The sequence below is a fragment of the Balaenoptera physalus genome (assembly GCF_965194825.1).
Source record: "Balaenoptera physalus genome assembly, chromosome: 11".
Classification (NCBI taxonomy): domain Eukaryota; kingdom Metazoa; phylum Chordata; class Mammalia; order Artiodactyla; family Balaenopteridae; genus Balaenoptera; species Balaenoptera physalus.
This window is the reverse complement of record NC_138896.1, coordinates 5332388-5352165: the sequence shown is the minus strand read 5'-3', so window position 1 is coordinate 5352165 and position 19778 is coordinate 5332388. Positions and strand designations below refer to the sequence as shown.

Below are 19778 nucleotides of genomic sequence, written 5' to 3'. Positions count from 1 at the left end.
AAAGTTTGGTCATCACCTTCAGATCCTGTACCTTTTGAAGTGGATGCTTCTCATGAAAAATTAGAAAGCATGTCAGAAGCAGATGCTATGAATTTCAGCAGTCTTTTTTGAGACTTAACTCACTCAGATTCTCCCTTCTTTATGGAAACCAGCAGTACCACTTCAGACTTGCCCCAGGTGTGCATTGCTTATAAATTCTGGGAAGTTTAGATGTCTTCATCCTTCACATTGTTTTCTGTATTAAATTTCATAAAAAATATGAGGAATAATAAAAGAATCTCCAGTGGAGGCGTAGAGGGGGGGAATATAGGGCTTGGTTTTCCCAGTTCCATTAGTGTACAAAGAAAGATAGAGTCTTACAAATAGAGTGTTAAAACCAATCCGTTCTAGCATCCTGGTGTAGCCCCATGAGTGCAGCCAGGGGACGTGGGCACAACGACTCAGATCACATCATCTGGTCTAGAGCATTTTCCACTATGTCAGCTTGCAAATGATTTATAATGACATTGACTGTGCCCTGCACGTAAATGACTTCCTTTGTATCTATATGAACATTCCTACTGCCCTTTCTCACAAAATAAAAGGTTGTAATATTGCAAGGTCTTCATTAATGTTCTAAATGTTTGATAATTGTTAGCTTGAGTGTAGGGAAATAGTAGCAGTGTGTTAGGTTGTGCCATATGAAATTGCCTTTCTATAGTTCGAAAATGGACAAATAGTGACAATTTCATGTGATTCAGGCCATAATTGGCGTAACTTTCTAAAGGGCTGTTTAGTGGTAGGAAACCAAGAGTTTAACTGCACATTTTACTTTTAATTCTACCTCTAGGAGAGTATACAAATGAGATATTTGCAGAATTCTCCATAATAACTAAACATTGGAAGCAACCTAAATTTTCATCAGTAGGGGCCTAGTTATTGTACACATGTATAGCAGATATGTAAACCTAAAATTTGTTAGTATAGATATACACTTGACATGGAAAAATAGTCACACAGCTTCTCACTGGGTAGTGGGTTTTTTACTTTCTCTTTTTAGACAACGTTCAAAATTACTTTTTATAATTAAAAAAAACTATTTTCATTTTGAAAAAATATTTTTGTCATAGTATTACAGGGTTAATCAGGGACCAAGATACTATATATTGAATTATAAAGAATGAATGTCTTAAATTATATGAGGAGGTCCTTCCTCATGGGTTTCACTGAGCATTTTATTCTTTATAGAAAATATATAGACCAAAGGAACAAAAGGCATGTTTTAGTTAAATATCATAGAATACTAGGGTTAGAAGTGATCTCTAAAATTCAGTGTGTAGGAGTTCCAAAAAGTTTGTATAAATATAACATCAGTACATGTCAATAGTGCTATATTTTATATTTCAAGTATGTTATTCTTGATACTTTTAAAATCTAATTAGAAGGATCGGTCTCAGCAACACGTGTAAAAAACAGATTGTTATAAAATATAATTTGGTTTTTTTGTACTTCAAATGCATTCAATAAGTAGAACAATGCTATAAAAAAGCATTTTTGAATAGAGGTTTGTAACCAGCTGACTTTAAGAAGAGATAAGAATTTTTTAAGATCATCATTTAGGTGTCCATACTTGATACACTATTCATGATTAAACCAATGTTTTCCTCAAATGTTTAAAATATTTCTCTTACTATCTTATTTATATTTTTAATTTACTTAATAAACCCTTTCATCTTATGTAGAAGTAATGGAACTTTGAGAATAAGCTACATGAATTGTTAGGGATTGCTGTTTAGTGAAATCAGATTCCACCTTATACTGGAATCCTTTTTTTGTGTATGTGCAATGTTAAATGACTCGAATAAAAACTACCTTTAAGTTGTTTAGACCAGATTTAATAAACATCAAAGAATTATCAGTAAGAGATATATATGTTATCATATATTTGAATGTTTATAGTAACATTTGATTTACCAGAAAAACCTGAAATATTGAAATAGCAAGGTACTTATTTAATTGCGATTTAATATTGTAACTCTATTAGTATGGTTTAATTAGAAGGGAGTTCAGATATACAGTGGGGAAAGATACCAGAAAGCACATTCTACCCTTGCAACAAAAAATACTAAAAGAAAAATTATATAGCAATGTACATACACCTTTAGAAGAAGCTTATGAGGTTAGAAGTATTAATATTAATGCCTTTTTGTTATTAATACAGAATGAAATAAAGTATATAAAAAGGAAAATTGAGTCTAAACTCACAGTTTCCGAAGAAATCTGTAGCACACTAGGCAATTTGTTAGGTGGTGAGTATCTCTCTGTCGGCAATATGCAAACAGAGAAACTAAAATTTTGTGTGTGTGTCCTGTTATAATAATAGGTACTGTGCTAAGCACTTTATGTACATTATCACGTTTAATCCACAATCCTATAAAATAGGGCTTTTTTTTTTTCTTTTTAAGTAGGGCTGTTTTTACCTTCATTTTACAGATGAGAAAAGTGAGGCTCAGAGAGTTACACAAGAAATACAAACCATAATCAACACATTTGACTAAATTAAAATGAAAAAAAATTCTGTATGACCAAATTATAATCAGGAAAGTAAAATAACAAGCCTCAGACTAAGAGAAAATACGTGCAATGTATACAATTTACAAAGGATTAGTATACAAAATAAAGAACTCCAATAAGAAAAAGATGCATATAACTCAATAGAAAATCAGGCAAATTGTATTATTAGTTTGGTAGAGCTGCCATAACAAAATATGCCACAAACTGGGTGCCTTCAACAGAAATTTATCTTCTCACAGTTCTAGAGGCTGGAAGTTCAAGATCAAGGTGCCAGCAGAGTTTTCTCCTGAGACTTCTCAGACAGTTGTCTTCTTATATCCTCATGTGGCATTTTCTCTGTGCCTCCCTGGTGTCTTTTCTGATAAGAACACCAGTCATATTGCACCAGGGCCCCACACTTATGACCTCATTTAACCTTAATTACCTCTTTGAAGGCCTTATCTCAGAATACAATCACATTCTAAGGTACTGGGGGTTAAGCCTTCAACATAAGAGTTTTGGGGAGACCTAGTATCTAATAGGCAGATCATGAAAAGGAAACCTGCAAGACCATTAAATACCTGAAAGGATGTACATTAAAAACACCACGAAATACCATTTCATATGTGTAAGTCTGACATGGGTTGGAGGGATGTAAAGCAAAGGTAGAAGTGTTAATTGGTACAACCATTTTGGAGAGTAACTTTGCAATATCTAGTAAAGTTGAAGATATGTATTTCCTATAATTCAGCAATTCCACTTCTAGGTATATACCCAGAGCCTAGGCAAAAATTCTTTTTTTTTTTTTTAATTTAATTTATTTATTTTTGGCTGCATTGGGTCTTCATTGCTGTGCGCAGGCTTTCTCATTGCAGTGGCTTCTCTTGTTGCGGAGCACAGGCTCTAGGCAGGCGGGCTTCAGTAGTTGTGGCATGCAGGCTCAATAGTTGTGGCTCGCAGACTCTTGAGTGCAGTCTCAGTAGTTGTGACGCATGGGCTTAGTTGCTCTGCAGCATGTGGGATCTTCTGGACCAGGGCTCGAACCTGTGTCTCCTGCATTGGCAGGCGGATTCTTAACCACTGCGCCACCAGGGAAGCCCCCCAAAATTCTTCAATTAGTGTACAAGGAAATGTGTATAAGGATGTTTACTGCAGGGCTGTTTTTAATAGCAAAATTAGAAACAAATATCTAACAGAAAGGGAATAAAGTGTAATCCTTTAGAATGAACTAGATCTACATGTATTTACATGGCTAAGTCTGAAAAGCAAAAATTTAAGTGAAATAGACATTTATATGGATATATATAAAACATGATGTTATTTATATAAAAATTTAAAACAAAATAATACTGTATACCCACAGTTTGCCCAGGGTGCTGCAGGATATTTTGAAATTTGAAGAAAACAGTGATACTGGACATCTGTTGGACCCCACAAACTACTAGCTTAAGATAGTTCACTATTTCAGTATAAAAACCATACTATAATCCTTTCTATACTGCCTTGTTTGCAAAGATGGGTTTTTGGAGGTTGCTGTGATAAAAAGCAAGTACTTCCTGAAAATCAGTGTGAAGTCAGAAGTGAGGGTTGGCTTCCAGCTTGATTCCAAGGTTTGAGACATTTTGCTGTGCTCAGTCGTGTACCCAACTAGCAGGCAAGTTTGGTTGTTTAAGAATGAAATAAAATATTTTTCTCTTACAGTTTATGTATATTTTTAAACAGCTACTAAGTTGTTAGGAAAAATAGTTAAGTTGTTTGAGCTTAACTACTTAATAAATGGAACTGTTAAGTATTTCTTTTGGTGTAGGGGTGCTGTGAAAAAATTACAGACTTTAAGGTGTCACAAAATGAGGAAGTCTGGGAACTTGATATGTGTTATTTAGAGTACTTAAATGAGTAGTAAAATTAGAAAAATATGGATGGGAAGAATTAATACTTACCAGCTTCAGTATAGTAGTTCTCTCTGGGGAGGGGAAAAGGAGGGAATTTAGGTAGAAGGGAAGTGTCATTTATTAATTTTGTAACACTTTACTTCTTGCCATTTTGTCTTTATTTGCTTATTTTTTAAAATGTATTAAATTTGGGTAATTTGTCATATTGAGAAACAGTATAGCATAGCATTTAGAAATAGTATTCTGGAATCCCAGATGCACTGTTTACCAGCTCTGTGACCTTAGGCAAGTGACTTAACATCTCTTATGTTTCAGTTTTCTTATCTGTAAAACAGGGGTAATAACAGTACCTAGCTCATGAGATTGTTGTGAGATTAAATGAGTTTATGTGTGTTTGCTATTACACTATGTGCTGTGCGTTTGTATTGTTTTGAAACATTTTAAAATTACAGTACAACGAAAGAATTTTGAAGATGTCTTGGAATTTGTTGCAATGGTATTTGACAAGAATGATATATAACAAGCTTTTTTGTAGCAGTCCCTTGATGACTTTTTCCTCCACGTAAAAAAGTTTTGTTGTGTCTGCTAGCACAAATACACTCAGTGAAAAAGGTTGAAATATATACAATTCATAAACGCCTCCAACAGTTGATTTCATAAATGTAAATGTAACTGTTAAGTCATAAATTTCAGGTCAGCTAATTCTTATTTCCATCTTTCTCTTTCTAATGAGATGTCAACATTGGAAATTACTCACAGAATGTACCAACTCAGCCAGCTGACACCAGCATTTCTTCCTTCAGACAATTTGAACCCCTTTGCAAATTTCATCAGACAGAAGCATTTAATAATGAAATGGTAACATTTCAAAATCTGACAGAAGGCTTATCTTATACAGAGGAGCCAGAATTGCAACGTCATGAATATAATTATGCAGAAGACACCAATATACAGGAAGATTCATTTAAGGAAGAAAATCCAAAGGGAACTAGCACTTCCACAAATAAAGATCAACTTGTTCTTGAGTGTGTCAGACAGCCTCCTAGAAGCCCACCTCTAATCCACTGCAGTGGAGAGATGCTGAAATTCATGGAAATGTCACTGGCTAATAGTACTGCCATGGAATCTGCCCTCAACCCTAGTCAACCTCAAGACTTCTTGTGTGAGGAAAATTTACACAGCGATGTTGAACAACCACTTTATGAGGAGAACAGCTTTAACCTGCTTGATCTGAGAACTAATTATAAAACAGTGGAGGTAAGATTTTTAATGGTTAGTACAGCCTGTAGGATATTAAAGGATGTGTTTTTAAAAAACAAACAAAAAACACTGTGTGTAATCTGAGACTTTTGTAAGTAGTGCTAAATCATCTGATCAGCATGAGGGACATTGCTTCTCCAGGGAAAATGCCTTCTGAGATCTTACTCAATTTAGAAACAATTTTTTCTAATAAAATCAAGTCCATACTTGGGGATTAGTTCTACCAAATGATAATTTCTTTGAGGGTCAAGGCTCTGTCTTACTTATCCTTTTATGCACCCTAGCATCTGCATGATTCCTTGAATATACTAAGCTTTTATATTTGGTGAATCATATTGATTGGAACTCAGAGTTTACGGTAAGGAAAAGGTTAGAAGAAGAAGAAGTATAGAGGTATTAATTAAATTATTTGACAAGAAAAGTTTATGGTTTTTCTATCATGTGGGATTTCTACTGACAAGCAAAAAATGTTTATCTTTCTACCAAAGTGAAAACATTAATTTGTCTTTGAATTGTTGATTCTTGGTATGTAGTATCCTAAGAGCACTGAAGATGCCAACAGTATAAAGTCTATGTACTCTCTGAATAAAAAAATAAAAAATTTAAGAATTTGTGTGAGCAAATAGATAACAATCCAAGAATAGCATAAACAATGCCTTATCATTGTGAGTTTGGTGAGAAAGCTATGGCTGTTATGTATCATTTACAAGTATAAGCAGGTCATTTATTTGGAAGGAGCATTTACAAGAGAAATTTATTTACCTGTTTTGAGGTCTGGAAAAGAACATTTTAAAAAGCTGTTTAATTAGGGTTTCTCAAGATTGTTCCTTCCTATTTCCCATTGCATCTAGCCATTCAGTCAGTCAATAAAAACTTTCAGGCATCTATCATGTCCTAGGCCCTGTGCTATGTGTTCGTTATAAAATGGCTGAAAAAGAAAACCAAAACCAAAGATGTGGGTTTTGTCCTCATGAAAAGAACATCCTAGTAGAGGAGATAGACTTAAATAATCACATAAGTAAATGTAAACTTTCAACTGTGGTAAATGCTGTGAATAAAAGCTACATATAAATTGTATATAATGTTATACAAAATTACATATAAACTTGCAACTATGATAAGTGCTGTGACTAAAAGTAAGATGGGAGTCTTCCTGTCCTGGTCGGGGAGTTTGGGTAAGGCTTCCCTGAAGTGTAGTGGTAATTGAGCTCAGCTCTGAAGGATGAGTGGGAGTAATTAGGTAACAGTGGGTGGGAGAGCATTCCATGAAGAAGTAACAACAAGTGCAAAAACCCTGTGGCTGCAGGGAGCATGGTACCTTCATTCATGGATCTGAAGGAAGCTTAATGTTGCTGGGTTGGAGGGAGAAGAGGGATGTTGTTGATGAGGATGGAAAGGTAGCATGGATTAGATATCAAGGTCAATATCAGGACCTGTAGGCTTCAGTAAGGATAGTTGTCTTTATCTCAGAACAATGAAAAAAACACTAAATATAAGGATCCAGTATCCCTAAATTCTAGAAAGTTATTCAGCCCACCCCTTCAGAGATCTTTTACTGGGTTGTTATGTCATATTCATTTTAGTGTTTTCTTACTACAACTTACTGTCCTTTTTTAAACCCCCCAAAACTGTATTGTGGGCAGAAAGTCAATCATGAGGTATGTTCGTCTGACTTTCTAATGTTCACCGGAGTCATAGCATAGTGAGGTAATGGTTTAATGAGGAATAAAAAAGTCTTTATTCAAAAGAGGCTTCACGAGAGTGTCGTCAGCATCATGGTGGATTGAGATGCTCTCTCTGTCTCAGCCCTTCAATCTACAACTAGTAAAACATCCACAACTCAACAAACGTGCATCTGCCGAACATACCAGGGTGCTGGAGAATTCCACGCAGCTGTACATCTAAAGGAGGGTGCACTGGAATACATAGAGGAGGCAGAACTGGGGGAACAGTGGAGGTGGTGCCTGCAATCCTGGTCCCCCTGCCATGGCGGCTAAGCCCACGGCCTCAGAGAACCCAGTAGCAGCAGGAGAGGTGGCACACGTGACTCAAGCCTCCTGGCCACAGTAGCACTAGCCAACCATAGGTGACTAGGCAGCAGTGGCAGTGGGGCCCACAACCTCATCTCTCCAGCTGCAGAGGCACCCATAACTCTGCCCCCCCAATCCAGCCCACAGTGGCAGCAGCCACGAACCTGACACCACCAGGCACAACAGGGTGCCCATGATCCCCACTCTCTTCCCCTCCCCCCATGTTGGCAGAGCCTGTGACTCAGGGGATCTTGGATGTGGCAGAAGCGCCCACCACCATCCCAGTGCCCCAGGCAGCAACACCAGCAGCAGCAAGGCACCAACCACCCTAGAGGCACAAGCAGCAATAGCAAGGGCACCTGTCAGAGGCCATGGAGGGTGGAAAGTGCCAACTCTCAAATGTAACCAGAGGTAGCACAGGTAGAGAAACGGAAAACTTGTGCTATGTATGCCACCTGCTGGAAAACAAAAGAAAGCCCTCTAATTTCTAACCTATTGAATCATTAGAATCAAGAGAGGGGAAAAAGAAAAAAGGTTTATCTAAAGAAGAAAGGTATTTGCTACTTCAAATGCACTGGCAGAGGAACAACTCATCAAGTACCAAGGAAGAGAAGAGCCACAGTAACACTGTATCACAAAAAGAAAATGATAATTCTCCAGAAACCAAACTTAAAGTCATGGAATATTGAGATCTAACTGATAGAGAATTCAAAATAGCTGTCATAAGGAAACTCAGGGAGCTATGAGAAAATCAGGCAGTTCAATGAGCTAAGGAATCAAATTAATTAACAGAAGGAATATTTTACCAAAATACTGAAACTAAAAAAGAACCAAACAAATTCTGGAGCTGAAGGACTCAATAAACAAGATGAAGAATGCATTAGAAAGCCTTGGAAGTAGAGCAGACCGTATGGAAGAGAGGATTAGCAAAATTGAGGATAGAAATCTAGAAATGATACAGATAGAAAAAGAGAGTTAGTCTTTAAAAAATAAGGAAATTCTATGAGAGCTGTACAGCTCTTTTAGGAGGGACAACAGTAGGGTAATGGGTTATCTCAGAAGAAGAAGAGATGAAGAAGGGAGCAGAGAGTTTACCTAAAGAAATAATAGCTGAGGGACTTCCCTGATGGTTCAGTGGTTAAGACTCCGACCTTCCACTGCAGGGGGCACGGGTTTGATCCCTGCTTAGGGAACTAAGATCCCACATACTGTGCAGGGCGGTCAAAAAATAAATTTAAAAAATATATATACCCGTGGGCCTTTTCCCTTTGGGAAAAGGCACAGGGGGAGAAATGTTTTACTTCTTATCCTGGATGGTGGCTACACAGGTACTTACTTTATTACTATTCTTTAAAGTAAACTCCAGTGTTTTGTGCCTGCTTCTGTATATAAGGTATATGTCACAATAAAACAAAAATACTGAAGTGGAAAAATAAGATGATGTCTTCAAGTGAATAGGAAATTCAAAGCACTCTTCAAGTTAATTTTCTTTACCTGGCTTAATTTTCTTGGAGATAAAGATTTTTCAGTTTTCAAAACATTAATCATGACTGAATTGTGATGACAACAGAGATTTATAATTGGAACATGACTCTTTGAATTTTTGCTCATTTTAATTCTAAAATTAACTGCTATAAAGAGCCCTGTTGGAATAAAGATTTTTTTCAGAAAAAAATAAATAAAAGTAAAGATTACTGAAACCAACAGCATATCAGGGATGTAAAAAGATTAAGGTTTAAAAAAATAATAATAGCTGAGAATTTTCCAAGCCTGAGGAAGGAACTATATATACAAATCCATGAAGCCAAGAGAACATCTAATTACCTCATTGCAAAAATATCTTCTCTAAGACACATTATATTAAAACTGTCAAAAGTCAATGACAGGGCTTCCCTGGTGGCGCAGTGGTTAAGAATCCGCCTGCCAGTGCAGGGGACACGGGTTCGAGCCCTGGTCCGGGAAGATCCCACATACCACGGAGCAACTAAGCCTGTGCGCCACAACTACTGAGGCTGTGCTCTAGAGCCCGCGAGCCACAACTACTGAGTCCACATGCTACAACTACTGAAGCCCATGCGCCTGGAGCCCGTGCTCCGCAACAAGAGAAACCACCACAATGAGAAGCCCGCGCACCACAACGAAGAGTAGCCCCCACTCACCGCAGCTAGAGAAAGCCCGCGTGCGGCAACGAAGACCCAACACAGCCAAAAATAAATTAATTAATTAATTAAAAAAAAAAAGTCAATGACAAAGATGTACTAAATACAATGTAATACCCTGGATTGGATCTTGGAACAGAAAAAGGACATTAGTGGGAAAATGGTAAAATCTAGAGTTTAGTTAATAGCAGTGCATTTGTGTTGTTTTGTTTTAATTTTAACAAATGTGCCATGGTATATAAGATGTTAACATTAAGGGAAACTAATAAAAATTTTATTAAAAATGCAAAAAAAAAGTCAATGGCAAAGAATTTTAAAGGCAACTAGGGAAAAAAGGATGGTTACCTACAAAGGAACCCCCATTAGGCTACCAGCAGAGTTTTCAGCTGAAACTCTATAGGCCAGGAGGGAGTGGAATAACATTCTCAAAATACTGAAATATTAAAAACTGTCAGCCAAAAATACTTTATCCAGCAAAGGAGAAATAAAGGCTTTCTCAGACAAAAGCTGAAGGAGTTTATCAACACTAGACATGCCTTACAAGAGATGTTGAAAGGAGCTCTTATGCCAAAAATAGAAAGGCAAAATACACAAAACTTCGAGTAAGGTGATAAATAGAATCAGAAAATTGCAACTCTGTGTCAGAATAGATTGTTAACACTGTAATACAGCATAAATATCAAGGGAGAAAAAAGCAGAAAAAATAACCATATCTACTTCAATTTGGTGACAGACTCACAACATAAATAGGGATAATTTGAGACAACAAAAACAAGAGGGGAAGAGGAAAAGGACAGAACCTATATAGGCAAATGAAGATAAGATGCTATCAGCAGAAAAAAGACTGTCTTATCTATGAGATGTTTTACACAAACCTCATGGTAACCACAAAACATAAATCTAGAGCAAATACGTGAAACATAAAAAAGAGAAACATCATAGAAAACCACCAAAAAAAAAAAAATAGCAGACAGAAACACAAGAAAAAAGAAACAGTGGAGATAGAGAGCAATCAGAAAACAAAAGATAAAATGGCAGTACCAAGTCCTCATCTGTCAATAAGCATCCTAAAAGTAAATGGATTTAATTCACCAATCAAAAGACACAGAGTGGTTGGATGGATTAAAGACAAGACCCTCCCCCTGCAAAAAAATATATATGAAAAACAAGACCCAACTATGTACTCCCTCCAGGAGACTCACCTCAGCTTTAAAGATAAACATAGGCTCAAAATGAAGGGATGGAAGATGATACTCCAAGCAAATGGGAGCTAAAAGAAAGTGTATCAATAGTCATATCTGACAAAATAGACTCCAAGCCAAAAAAGGTAATAAGAGACAAAGATGGACATATAAAAATAATAAAGGGGACAATTCATGAAGAAGATGTAACATATATTAATAGGTATGCACCTAACATAGGAGCACCAAAATATATAAAGCGATTATTAATGGACCTAAGGGAGAAATTGACAGCAACACAATAATAGTAGGGGACTTTAACACCCACTTACACCAATGGATAGATCATCCAGACAGGAAGTCAGCAAAGAAACATCAGCCTTAAATGAAACATTAGACTAGATGTATTTGATAAATTTGTACAGAACATTCTATCCAAATGCAACAAAGTACACATTCTCAAGTGCACATGCAATTTTCTCAAGGATACACCATATGTTGGGACAAAAAAAGTCTCAATAAATGGAAGAAGATTGAAATCATATCGAGCACAATGGTATAAAACTAGGAATCAACTAGGAGAAGAAAGCTGGAAAAATCACAGATATGTTCATGACTGAACAACATGCTACTGAACAACTGTTGGGTCAATGGAGAAATAAAAAGTTACCTGAAGACAAATGAAGATAAAAATGCTACATATAGGGATGCAGCTCTTAAAAGAAGTTTATAGCAATGTAGGCCTACCTCAAGACAAAAGAAAAATCTCAGGGAATTCCCTGGCGGTCCAGTGGTTAGGACTCTGTGCTTTCACTGCAGAGGGCACGGGTTCGATCACTGGTTGGGGAACTAAGATTCCACAAGCTGCACGGTGCAGCCAAAAAAAGAAAGAAAGAAAAAAAAAACCTCAAACAATCTAAACTTAAACATAAAGGAGCAAAAAAAGAAGAACAAACGAAGCCCAAAGTCAGTAGAAGGAAAAAAATAATAAAGATCAGAGTGGAAATAAATGAAATAGACTAAAAAGACATTAGAAAAGATCAATGAAACTAAGAGATGGTTCTTTGAAAAGATAAACAAAATTGACAAACCTTTAGCTAGACTCACTAAGAAAAAAAGAGCACTCTGCTAAATAAAATCAGAAACAAAAGAGACTTAACAGCAGGTATCACAGAAATACAAATGATTATAAGAGAATACTAAGAACAGCTATACGTCAACAACCTAGGAGACATGGACAGATTCTTAGAATCATACAACCTTCGAAGATGAATCAAGAAGAAATAGAAGGACTTCCCTGGTGGTGCAGTGGTTGGGAGTCCACCTGCCAATGCAGGGGACACAGGTTTGATCCTTGGTCTGGGAGAGTCCCACATGCCGTGGAGCATCTAAGCCTATGAGCCACAAGTGCTGAGCCTGCACTCCAGAGCCCGTGAGCCACAACTGCTGAGCCCACATGCCACAACTACTGAAGCCTGCACACCTAGAGCCCACACTTCGCAACAGGAGAAGCCACTGCAGTGAGGGACCCGCACACTGCAGAGAAGAGTGGCCCCTGCTCGCCGCCCCTAGAGAAAACCTGCACACAGCAACGAAGACCCAATGCAGCCAAAAAATAATAAAAATAAATAAATTTTAAAAAAAGAAATAGAAAATCTGAATAGACAAATCACTAGTAAAGAGATTGAAACAGTAATCAAAAACCTCCAAAAAAAAAAAAAAGTTCAGGATCAGGAGGCTTCACTGGTATATTCTATTAAACATTCAAAGAAGATTTAATACCTATTCTTCTCAAACTCTTCCAAAAACTTGAAGAGGAGAGAACATTTCCTAACTCATTCTATGAGGCCAACATTACTCTGATAACAAAGTCAGACAAAGACAACACAGAAAAAGAAATTGCAAGCCAATATTTTTGATGAACATAGATGCAAAAATCCTCAACAAAATATTAGCAAACCAAATACAACAATACAGGAAAAGAAACATACACCATGATCAAGTGGGATTTATTTCAGGGATGCAAGGATGGTTCAACATCTGCAAATCAATCAACGTGATACATCATATTAGCAAAATGGAGGATAAAAACTGTATGATCATCTCAATAGATGCAGAAAAGCATTTAATAAGATTCAACCCCCATTTATGATAAAAACCCTCAATAAAATTACTATAGAAGGAACATACCTCAACATAACAAAAGCTATATAAACCCACAGCTAACATCATACTCAAATTTGAAAACCTGAAAGCTATCCCCCTAAAATCAGGAACAAGACAAGAATGCCCACTCTTGCCACTCTTATTCAACATAGTATTGGAAATCCTAGCCAGAGCAATTAGGCAAGAAAAAGAAACAAAAAGCATTCAAATTCGAAAGGAAGAAGTAAAACTCTCAGTATTTGCAGATTACGTGATTTTATAGATAGAAAATTCTAAAGACTTCACAAAAAAAAACTGTCAGAAATAATAAATGAATACAGTTGCAGGGTACAAAATCAACATACTAAAATCTGTGGTATTCCTATATATGCTAACAATGAGCTAGCAGAAAGGGAAATTAAGAAAATCTCATTTACAATTGCAACAAAAAGGTTAATTAACTAGTAATAAATTTAACCAAGGAGGTGAAAGATCTGTACACTGAAAACTATGACATTGTTGAAAGAGACTGAAGAAGACACAAATGGAAAGATACTCCATGCTAATAGATTAGAAAAATTAACATTTACCTAGAACAATCTACATATTCAATGCCTATTATTCAGTCCCTATTAAATATTCAGTCCCTATTAAATATTCAGTCCCTATTAAATCCCAAGGATATTTTTACAGAAATAGATCAAACAATTCTAAAATTTATATGGAATCACAAAAGACCCCAAAGAACCAAAGCAATCCTAAGAAAAAAGAACAAAGGTAGAGGTATCACACTCCCAGATTTCAAACTATATTACAAAGCTATAGTAATCAAAACAGCATGATATTGGCAGAAAAACAGTTACATAGATCAATGGAACAGAATCCAGAGCCCAGAAATAATCCCACACATTTATGGGCAATTAATTTATAACAAAGGAGCAAAGAACATACAATAGAGAAACAATAGTCTCTTCAATAAATGGTGTTGGGAAAACTGAAAAGCCACATGCAAAAACAAAAAAAACAAAAAACACTATGTCACACCATACATAAAACTCAAAATGGATTAAAGACTTGAATGTTAGACCTGAAACCATAAAACTTGTAGAACAAATCATAGGCTGTATACTCCTTGACATTGGCCTTAGCAATATCTTTCTGGATGTGTGTCCTCAGGCAAGGGAAACAAAAGCAAAAACAAACAAATGGGACCTCATCAAACTAAAAAGCTTTTGCACAGTGAAGGAAACTATCCACAAAATACAAAGACAACCTGCCGAATGGGAGAAGATATTTGCAAATCATATATCCAATAAGGGTTAATATGCAAAATATATACAGAGCTCATACAACTCAACAACAACAACAAAAAAATCCAATTAAAAAATGGGCAGAGAAGCTGAATAGACATTTTTCCAAAGAAGATGTACAGGTGGCCAACAGGCACATGAAAAGATGCTCAACTTTGCTAATTGTTAGAGAAATGCAAATCAAAACCACAACAAGGTTGTCACCTCACACTGGTCAGAATGGCCATCATCAAAAAGTCTACAAATAATAAATGCTGGAGAGATATGGCCCAGCAATCCCACTACTGGGCATGTACCCAGAGAAAACCATAATTCAAGAGGACACATGCACCCCAATGGTCATTGCAGCACTATTTACAATAACAAGGTCATGGAAGCAACCTAAATGCACATCGACAGATGAATGGATAAAGAAGATGTGGTACATATATACAATGGAATATTAGCCATAAAAAGGAACGAAATTGGGTCATTTGTAGAGACATGGATGGATCTAGAGACTGTCATACAGAGTGAAGTAAGTCAGAAAGAGAAAAATATCGTATATTAATGCACATATGTGGAACCTAGAAAAATCGTACAGATGAACTGGTTTGCAGGGCAGAAATTGAGACACAGATGTAGAGAACAAACATATGGACACCAAGGGGGGAAAGCGGCGGGGGGGTGGGAGTGGTGGTGTGATGAATTGGGATATTGGGATTGACATGTATACACTGATGTGTATGAAATCGATGACTAATAAGAACCTGCTGTATAAAAAAATAAATAAAATTCAAAAATTCAAAAAATGCTGTAGAGGATGTGGAGAAAAGGGAACCCTCCTGTACTGTTGGTGGGAATGTAAATTTGTGCAGCCACTATGGAAAACAGCATGAAGATTCCTCAAAAATAAAGAATAAAACTACCATATGGTCCAGCTATTCCACTTCTGGGTATTTACCCAAAGAATACGAAAACACTAATTTGAAAAGATATATGCACCCCTATGTTCATCACAGCATTATTTACAATAACCAAGACATGGAAGCAACCTAAGTGCCTGTGAATGGATGAATGGATAGAGAGAATGTTTTATATGTTTACAATAGAATACTACTGTTATATAAACAAGATGAAATCTTGCCATGTGCAGCAACATGGATGGGTGGAACTTGAGGGTGTTAGGCTAAGTGAAATAAGTCAGATAGGGAAAGACAAATATCATATGATTTCCCTCATACATGGAAAAAACTCAAATGAACATAATAAGTGAAATGGGTAAAGGGGATCAACTGTATGGTGATGAATGGAAGCTAAATATTTGGTGGTGAGTACGCTGTAGTGTATACAGAAGTAGAAATATAATGTTGTACACATGAAACTTACATAATGTTATAAACCAGTGTTACCTCAATAGAAAATAAACTTTTTAAAAAGGCTTTGCAAACTTAGGGTGATGGACAAATCTGTTTTAATTAATTTGAAGTCGAAGAAAGTTATATGTATTCAGAAAAGTTTGTGTCATAGAAAATGGTGAGAGTATCAAAGTTTAATTTTTCCTCTGTAAAAGTAAGTGTAATACATATCTCTATCATATACCTACTGTTTGTGCTCTGCTGTGCTATTAGGTGCTGTACATACATTCAGCAATTAATACTTAAGTATTTTTGTTAATTAGACATCAGTATTGGAAGTAGATGTTGTTATTGTTATTTCAGAACAGAGAATACCAAACTAGGGATCTTGGATTCAAGGCCAGACCTCAAAGCTTATGATCTTTCTACTCTTTCATACTTATTTTATTTACTGTAATTTACAGATTGCAGGTTCTTCAAAAGGAATACAGAATTCTACAGATATTCCTGAGATGTCAGTCAGGCACCAAAAGGAAGTCGCAGTGGAGGGGAGGGAGAGTCCAGAGATTGTCTCAACTTGGTCTCCGACAGGCATTTCTTGGAGTGGTGGAGCAGCTCGGGAGGACTGCATGACACCCGACACAGAGCAGAGCTTGGAAAGCTCACAACCTCTGGAAGAGGACATGGCTTTAAACGAAGTCCTACGAAAATTAAAACGTACTAACAAAGAACAGCAAACTCTGATCCAAGACCTACAGCGTAGTAACATGTATTTAGAGAAGAAGGTTGAAGAACTGCAGATGAAGACAACTAAACAGCACGTGTTCGTGGACATCATCAATAAGCTAAAGGAGAATGTTGAAGAATTAATTGAAGACAAATATAGAGTAATGCTAGAGAAGAATGATACAGAGAAGACATTGCAGGATTTGCATGAGATTTTAGTTAACACCCAAAAACATCTTCAGGAATCCAGGAATGAAAAGGAAACCTTACAGCTAGAGTTTAAGAAGATCAAGGACAATTATGTTAGTCTACAGGAAAGGTACATGACTGAAATGCAACAAAAAAATAAAGCTGCAAGTCAGTGCATGGAGATGGACAGAGCCTTAAGCAAGAAAGAAGAAGAGGTAGAGAGGCTGCAGCAACTCAAAGGAGAACTGGAAAAGGCCACCACTTCTGCTCTGGACTTGTTGAAAAAGGAAAAAGAGACCCGAGAACAAGAGTTCCTATCTTTACAGGAGGAATTTCAGAAACGTGAAAAGGAGAACCTGGGTGAAAGACAGAAACTGAAATCTAGACTTGAGAAACTGGTCGCTCAAGTTCAAAATTTGCAGTTCATATCCGACAATGAAAAGGCTAAGAATACAGAACTCCAGCAGCAGATCAACAAAGTAAAAAATGAAAACTCAAAACTTCAGCAGCAGGTTGCAAGGAGTGAGGAGCAGAATTATGTCCCTAAATGTGAGATAGCTCAACTCAAGGAGAACTTAGAGGAAGGAATAGAGTCAGATATGGCAAAGGTATTATCACAAATTCAGAATCTCTAATGCAGAATTTCAGGAGTTTCTAGTAGTCTTCTGATGCATATTTGGGCATGGCCCGTACACAAATTTGTTGGCAGAGAGAGTCATTAACAAAAAAGAGAGAAAGGAAAATGCACCACAGGTTTGGAGAAGTTTCTTTGGTTCTTGGGTACTCACATTAAAGAACAGCCATTCCTGGCCTCTTGTGATTATTTTTGTAGTGGTGAAAATTAATGTGGGAATTTTGTGGGTTCCTATGACCAATCATCCGGAGCATCCTTTGAGAAAAGATTTTCTAAGTGGGGATCGCAATCTTTTCATACCACATCTACCTATTCAAACTAAATAATACAATTGCATATTTGGTTTACAAGGTAAAACAAACCTATGTTGTATCACATAGTAATTTTGTAAAGTTATAAACATTTTTATTGAGATGTAGTTGACATATAACATTATATTAGTTTCAGGTATACAACATAAAGATTTGTTATTTGTATATATTGCAAAATGATCATCATAATATATCTACTTAACATTCATTAAAAACATCATGAGAGCCTCATATCAATGTGTTTGGAAAGGCTGTAATTTTGTATTTGCAGTTCAAATGGCTTTTTTGGCAGACAGCCTGGAAGCATGTCCTGGTAGTGATAATCTTCACAAGCCAGAGCATATCTGTTCTATTTCAGTTTTGTAGGCCTGCCTTAAAGTATTTATAGTATACAATCTTATTAACTCTGACTGCTTAGAAAGAAGGCTAATCTAATCTAGAAAAATGTATGAGTTTATTTTTGTATTTGTCGTAATAACTTAGGCTGAGCTGATCTGTTGCTTGAAGATGTCCTTAGAGGACTCTCTTTCATGAATCTGTAATCAGTATAAGTATTGCTTGCAAGTAAATAATTCTGTTATTTTTAATGACTCAGAAAAATATTGTTCTCTTATTAAAAAATTCTCTCTGTGATCTTTTCTCCAGAGAGAAGGAAGGACTATGTAAGCCAGTGTGGTTCTCAAACTTTAGCATTCATCAGCATCAGCTGTGAAAATGCAGATTGCTGGGGCCCACCCAGATTTTCTGATTCAGTAGGTGTGCAGTGGGGCCTGAGAATGTGCATTTCTAAGAAGATCCTGGATCTCACTGATGCTTCTGGTCCAGGGATCACACTTTGAGAACCACTGACCTAAACAAAGATGACCTTAAGTTTAGCTGGTAGCCAAATCATGGCAAGTTTTGAATTAGAAAACACTGAGTAAATTAGTGTAACTGTGCAGAAGTTTATCCAGTATACAATTTTTTTCCTGAGCTTTCTTCTTTAAAAAGCAGTGAAGTTCCTTGTTCTATCTTGACTAATCAATTTTTTTACTCTGCTTTTAGTTTTGCTTTTCATTACCTTTAGGTCCATTTTCCCAAAGTGTGTTCCGGGAGTATCTTTGAGGTCAAAAGCATTTTCATGGTAATAAATACGAAGACATTATTGCCTTTTTCACTCTCATTCTTTCACAAGTGTACAGTGGAGTTTTCCGGAATCTATGTGACATGTGATGGTGTAATTGCTTTTCACGGCTGATGGAATGTGGGAAGCACATTATGAGAATCCAGCTATCTTCTGTTAAGCCAGCATTAAAAATATTTGCAAAAAGTGTAAACACTGCCACTCTTTTCACTAATTTTTCATTTTGGAAAATGTGCTAACTTTGTATTAAATTGTTACTTACATTGACACATAATAGATTTATTGTTATTTGAATTAGTAAACAAATATTTTTGAATGTTCTCAGTTGTAATTTCAATACAATAAATATTGATAGATATAACCTAATAAACAAAAAGTTTTTGGGATCCTCAATAATTTTTAAGAGTATGAAGGCATCCTGAGAATCAAAAAGTTTGAGAACCACTGCTCTGAGTTTTTAAGAGTGGTATTTTATTCAGCATTTTACCTAAAAAGTAATCCAGATTCTTTGTCTTTATTGTGGCAAATCTGAATTGTGTACATGTAGGATGCAAAGATGATACATTCTAATTTGTTCCTGAATCACTCACCTTGTGAAGGAGAGAGCCTGAATCCCCCAGACATGAAAAGAACTTCGCAGCTGACCTCCAAAATTTGCAATCTTCTGGCTCTGATGGTACGACTTCTCATGTGCCAGGTAATTAGAAAAAATCATATTTTTTACTGGGAGAAGAGATATCAAGGTTGGACAATTAAGTTGTGAAAGAAAAAAAATGGAAGTAAAAATACAGATCCTTAAACCAACCAATCAGCCCTTCCTTCCTCCCACTGCTTCTTTCTTTCTTCAACACCTAATTCCCACAAATCTATAGTAAGATAATATAATAAGATTAAAAAAATAAAAACTTCAGGCAAAACCCTTCCCTCAGTGCTTTCCACATTTCAGGAA

At 36.3% G+C, this 19778-nt stretch overlaps 1 protein-coding gene across 6 annotated transcripts in view; it reads left to right on the top strand.

Moving 5' to 3' along the window:
• The window catches only part of CAGE1 (cancer antigen 1), a 58901-nt gene that overhangs the window by 2513 nt on the left and 36610 nt on the right, over positions 1-19778 (top strand). For all 6 annotated transcript variants that reach the window (XR_014250869.1, XR_014250870.1, XM_082413290.1 and 3 more), the window contains exons 2-4: positions 5158-5681; positions 16311-17369; positions 19377-19526. Coding sequence is in view for 4 of the 6 variants with exons in the window: in XM_082413290.1 (XP_082269416.1) it covers positions 5158-5681; positions 16311-17369; positions 19377-19526 (1733 nt within the window). In the remaining 2 variants the exon portion in view is untranslated. The remainder of the gene's footprint in view (positions 1-5157; positions 5682-16310; positions 17370-19376; positions 19527-19778) is intronic.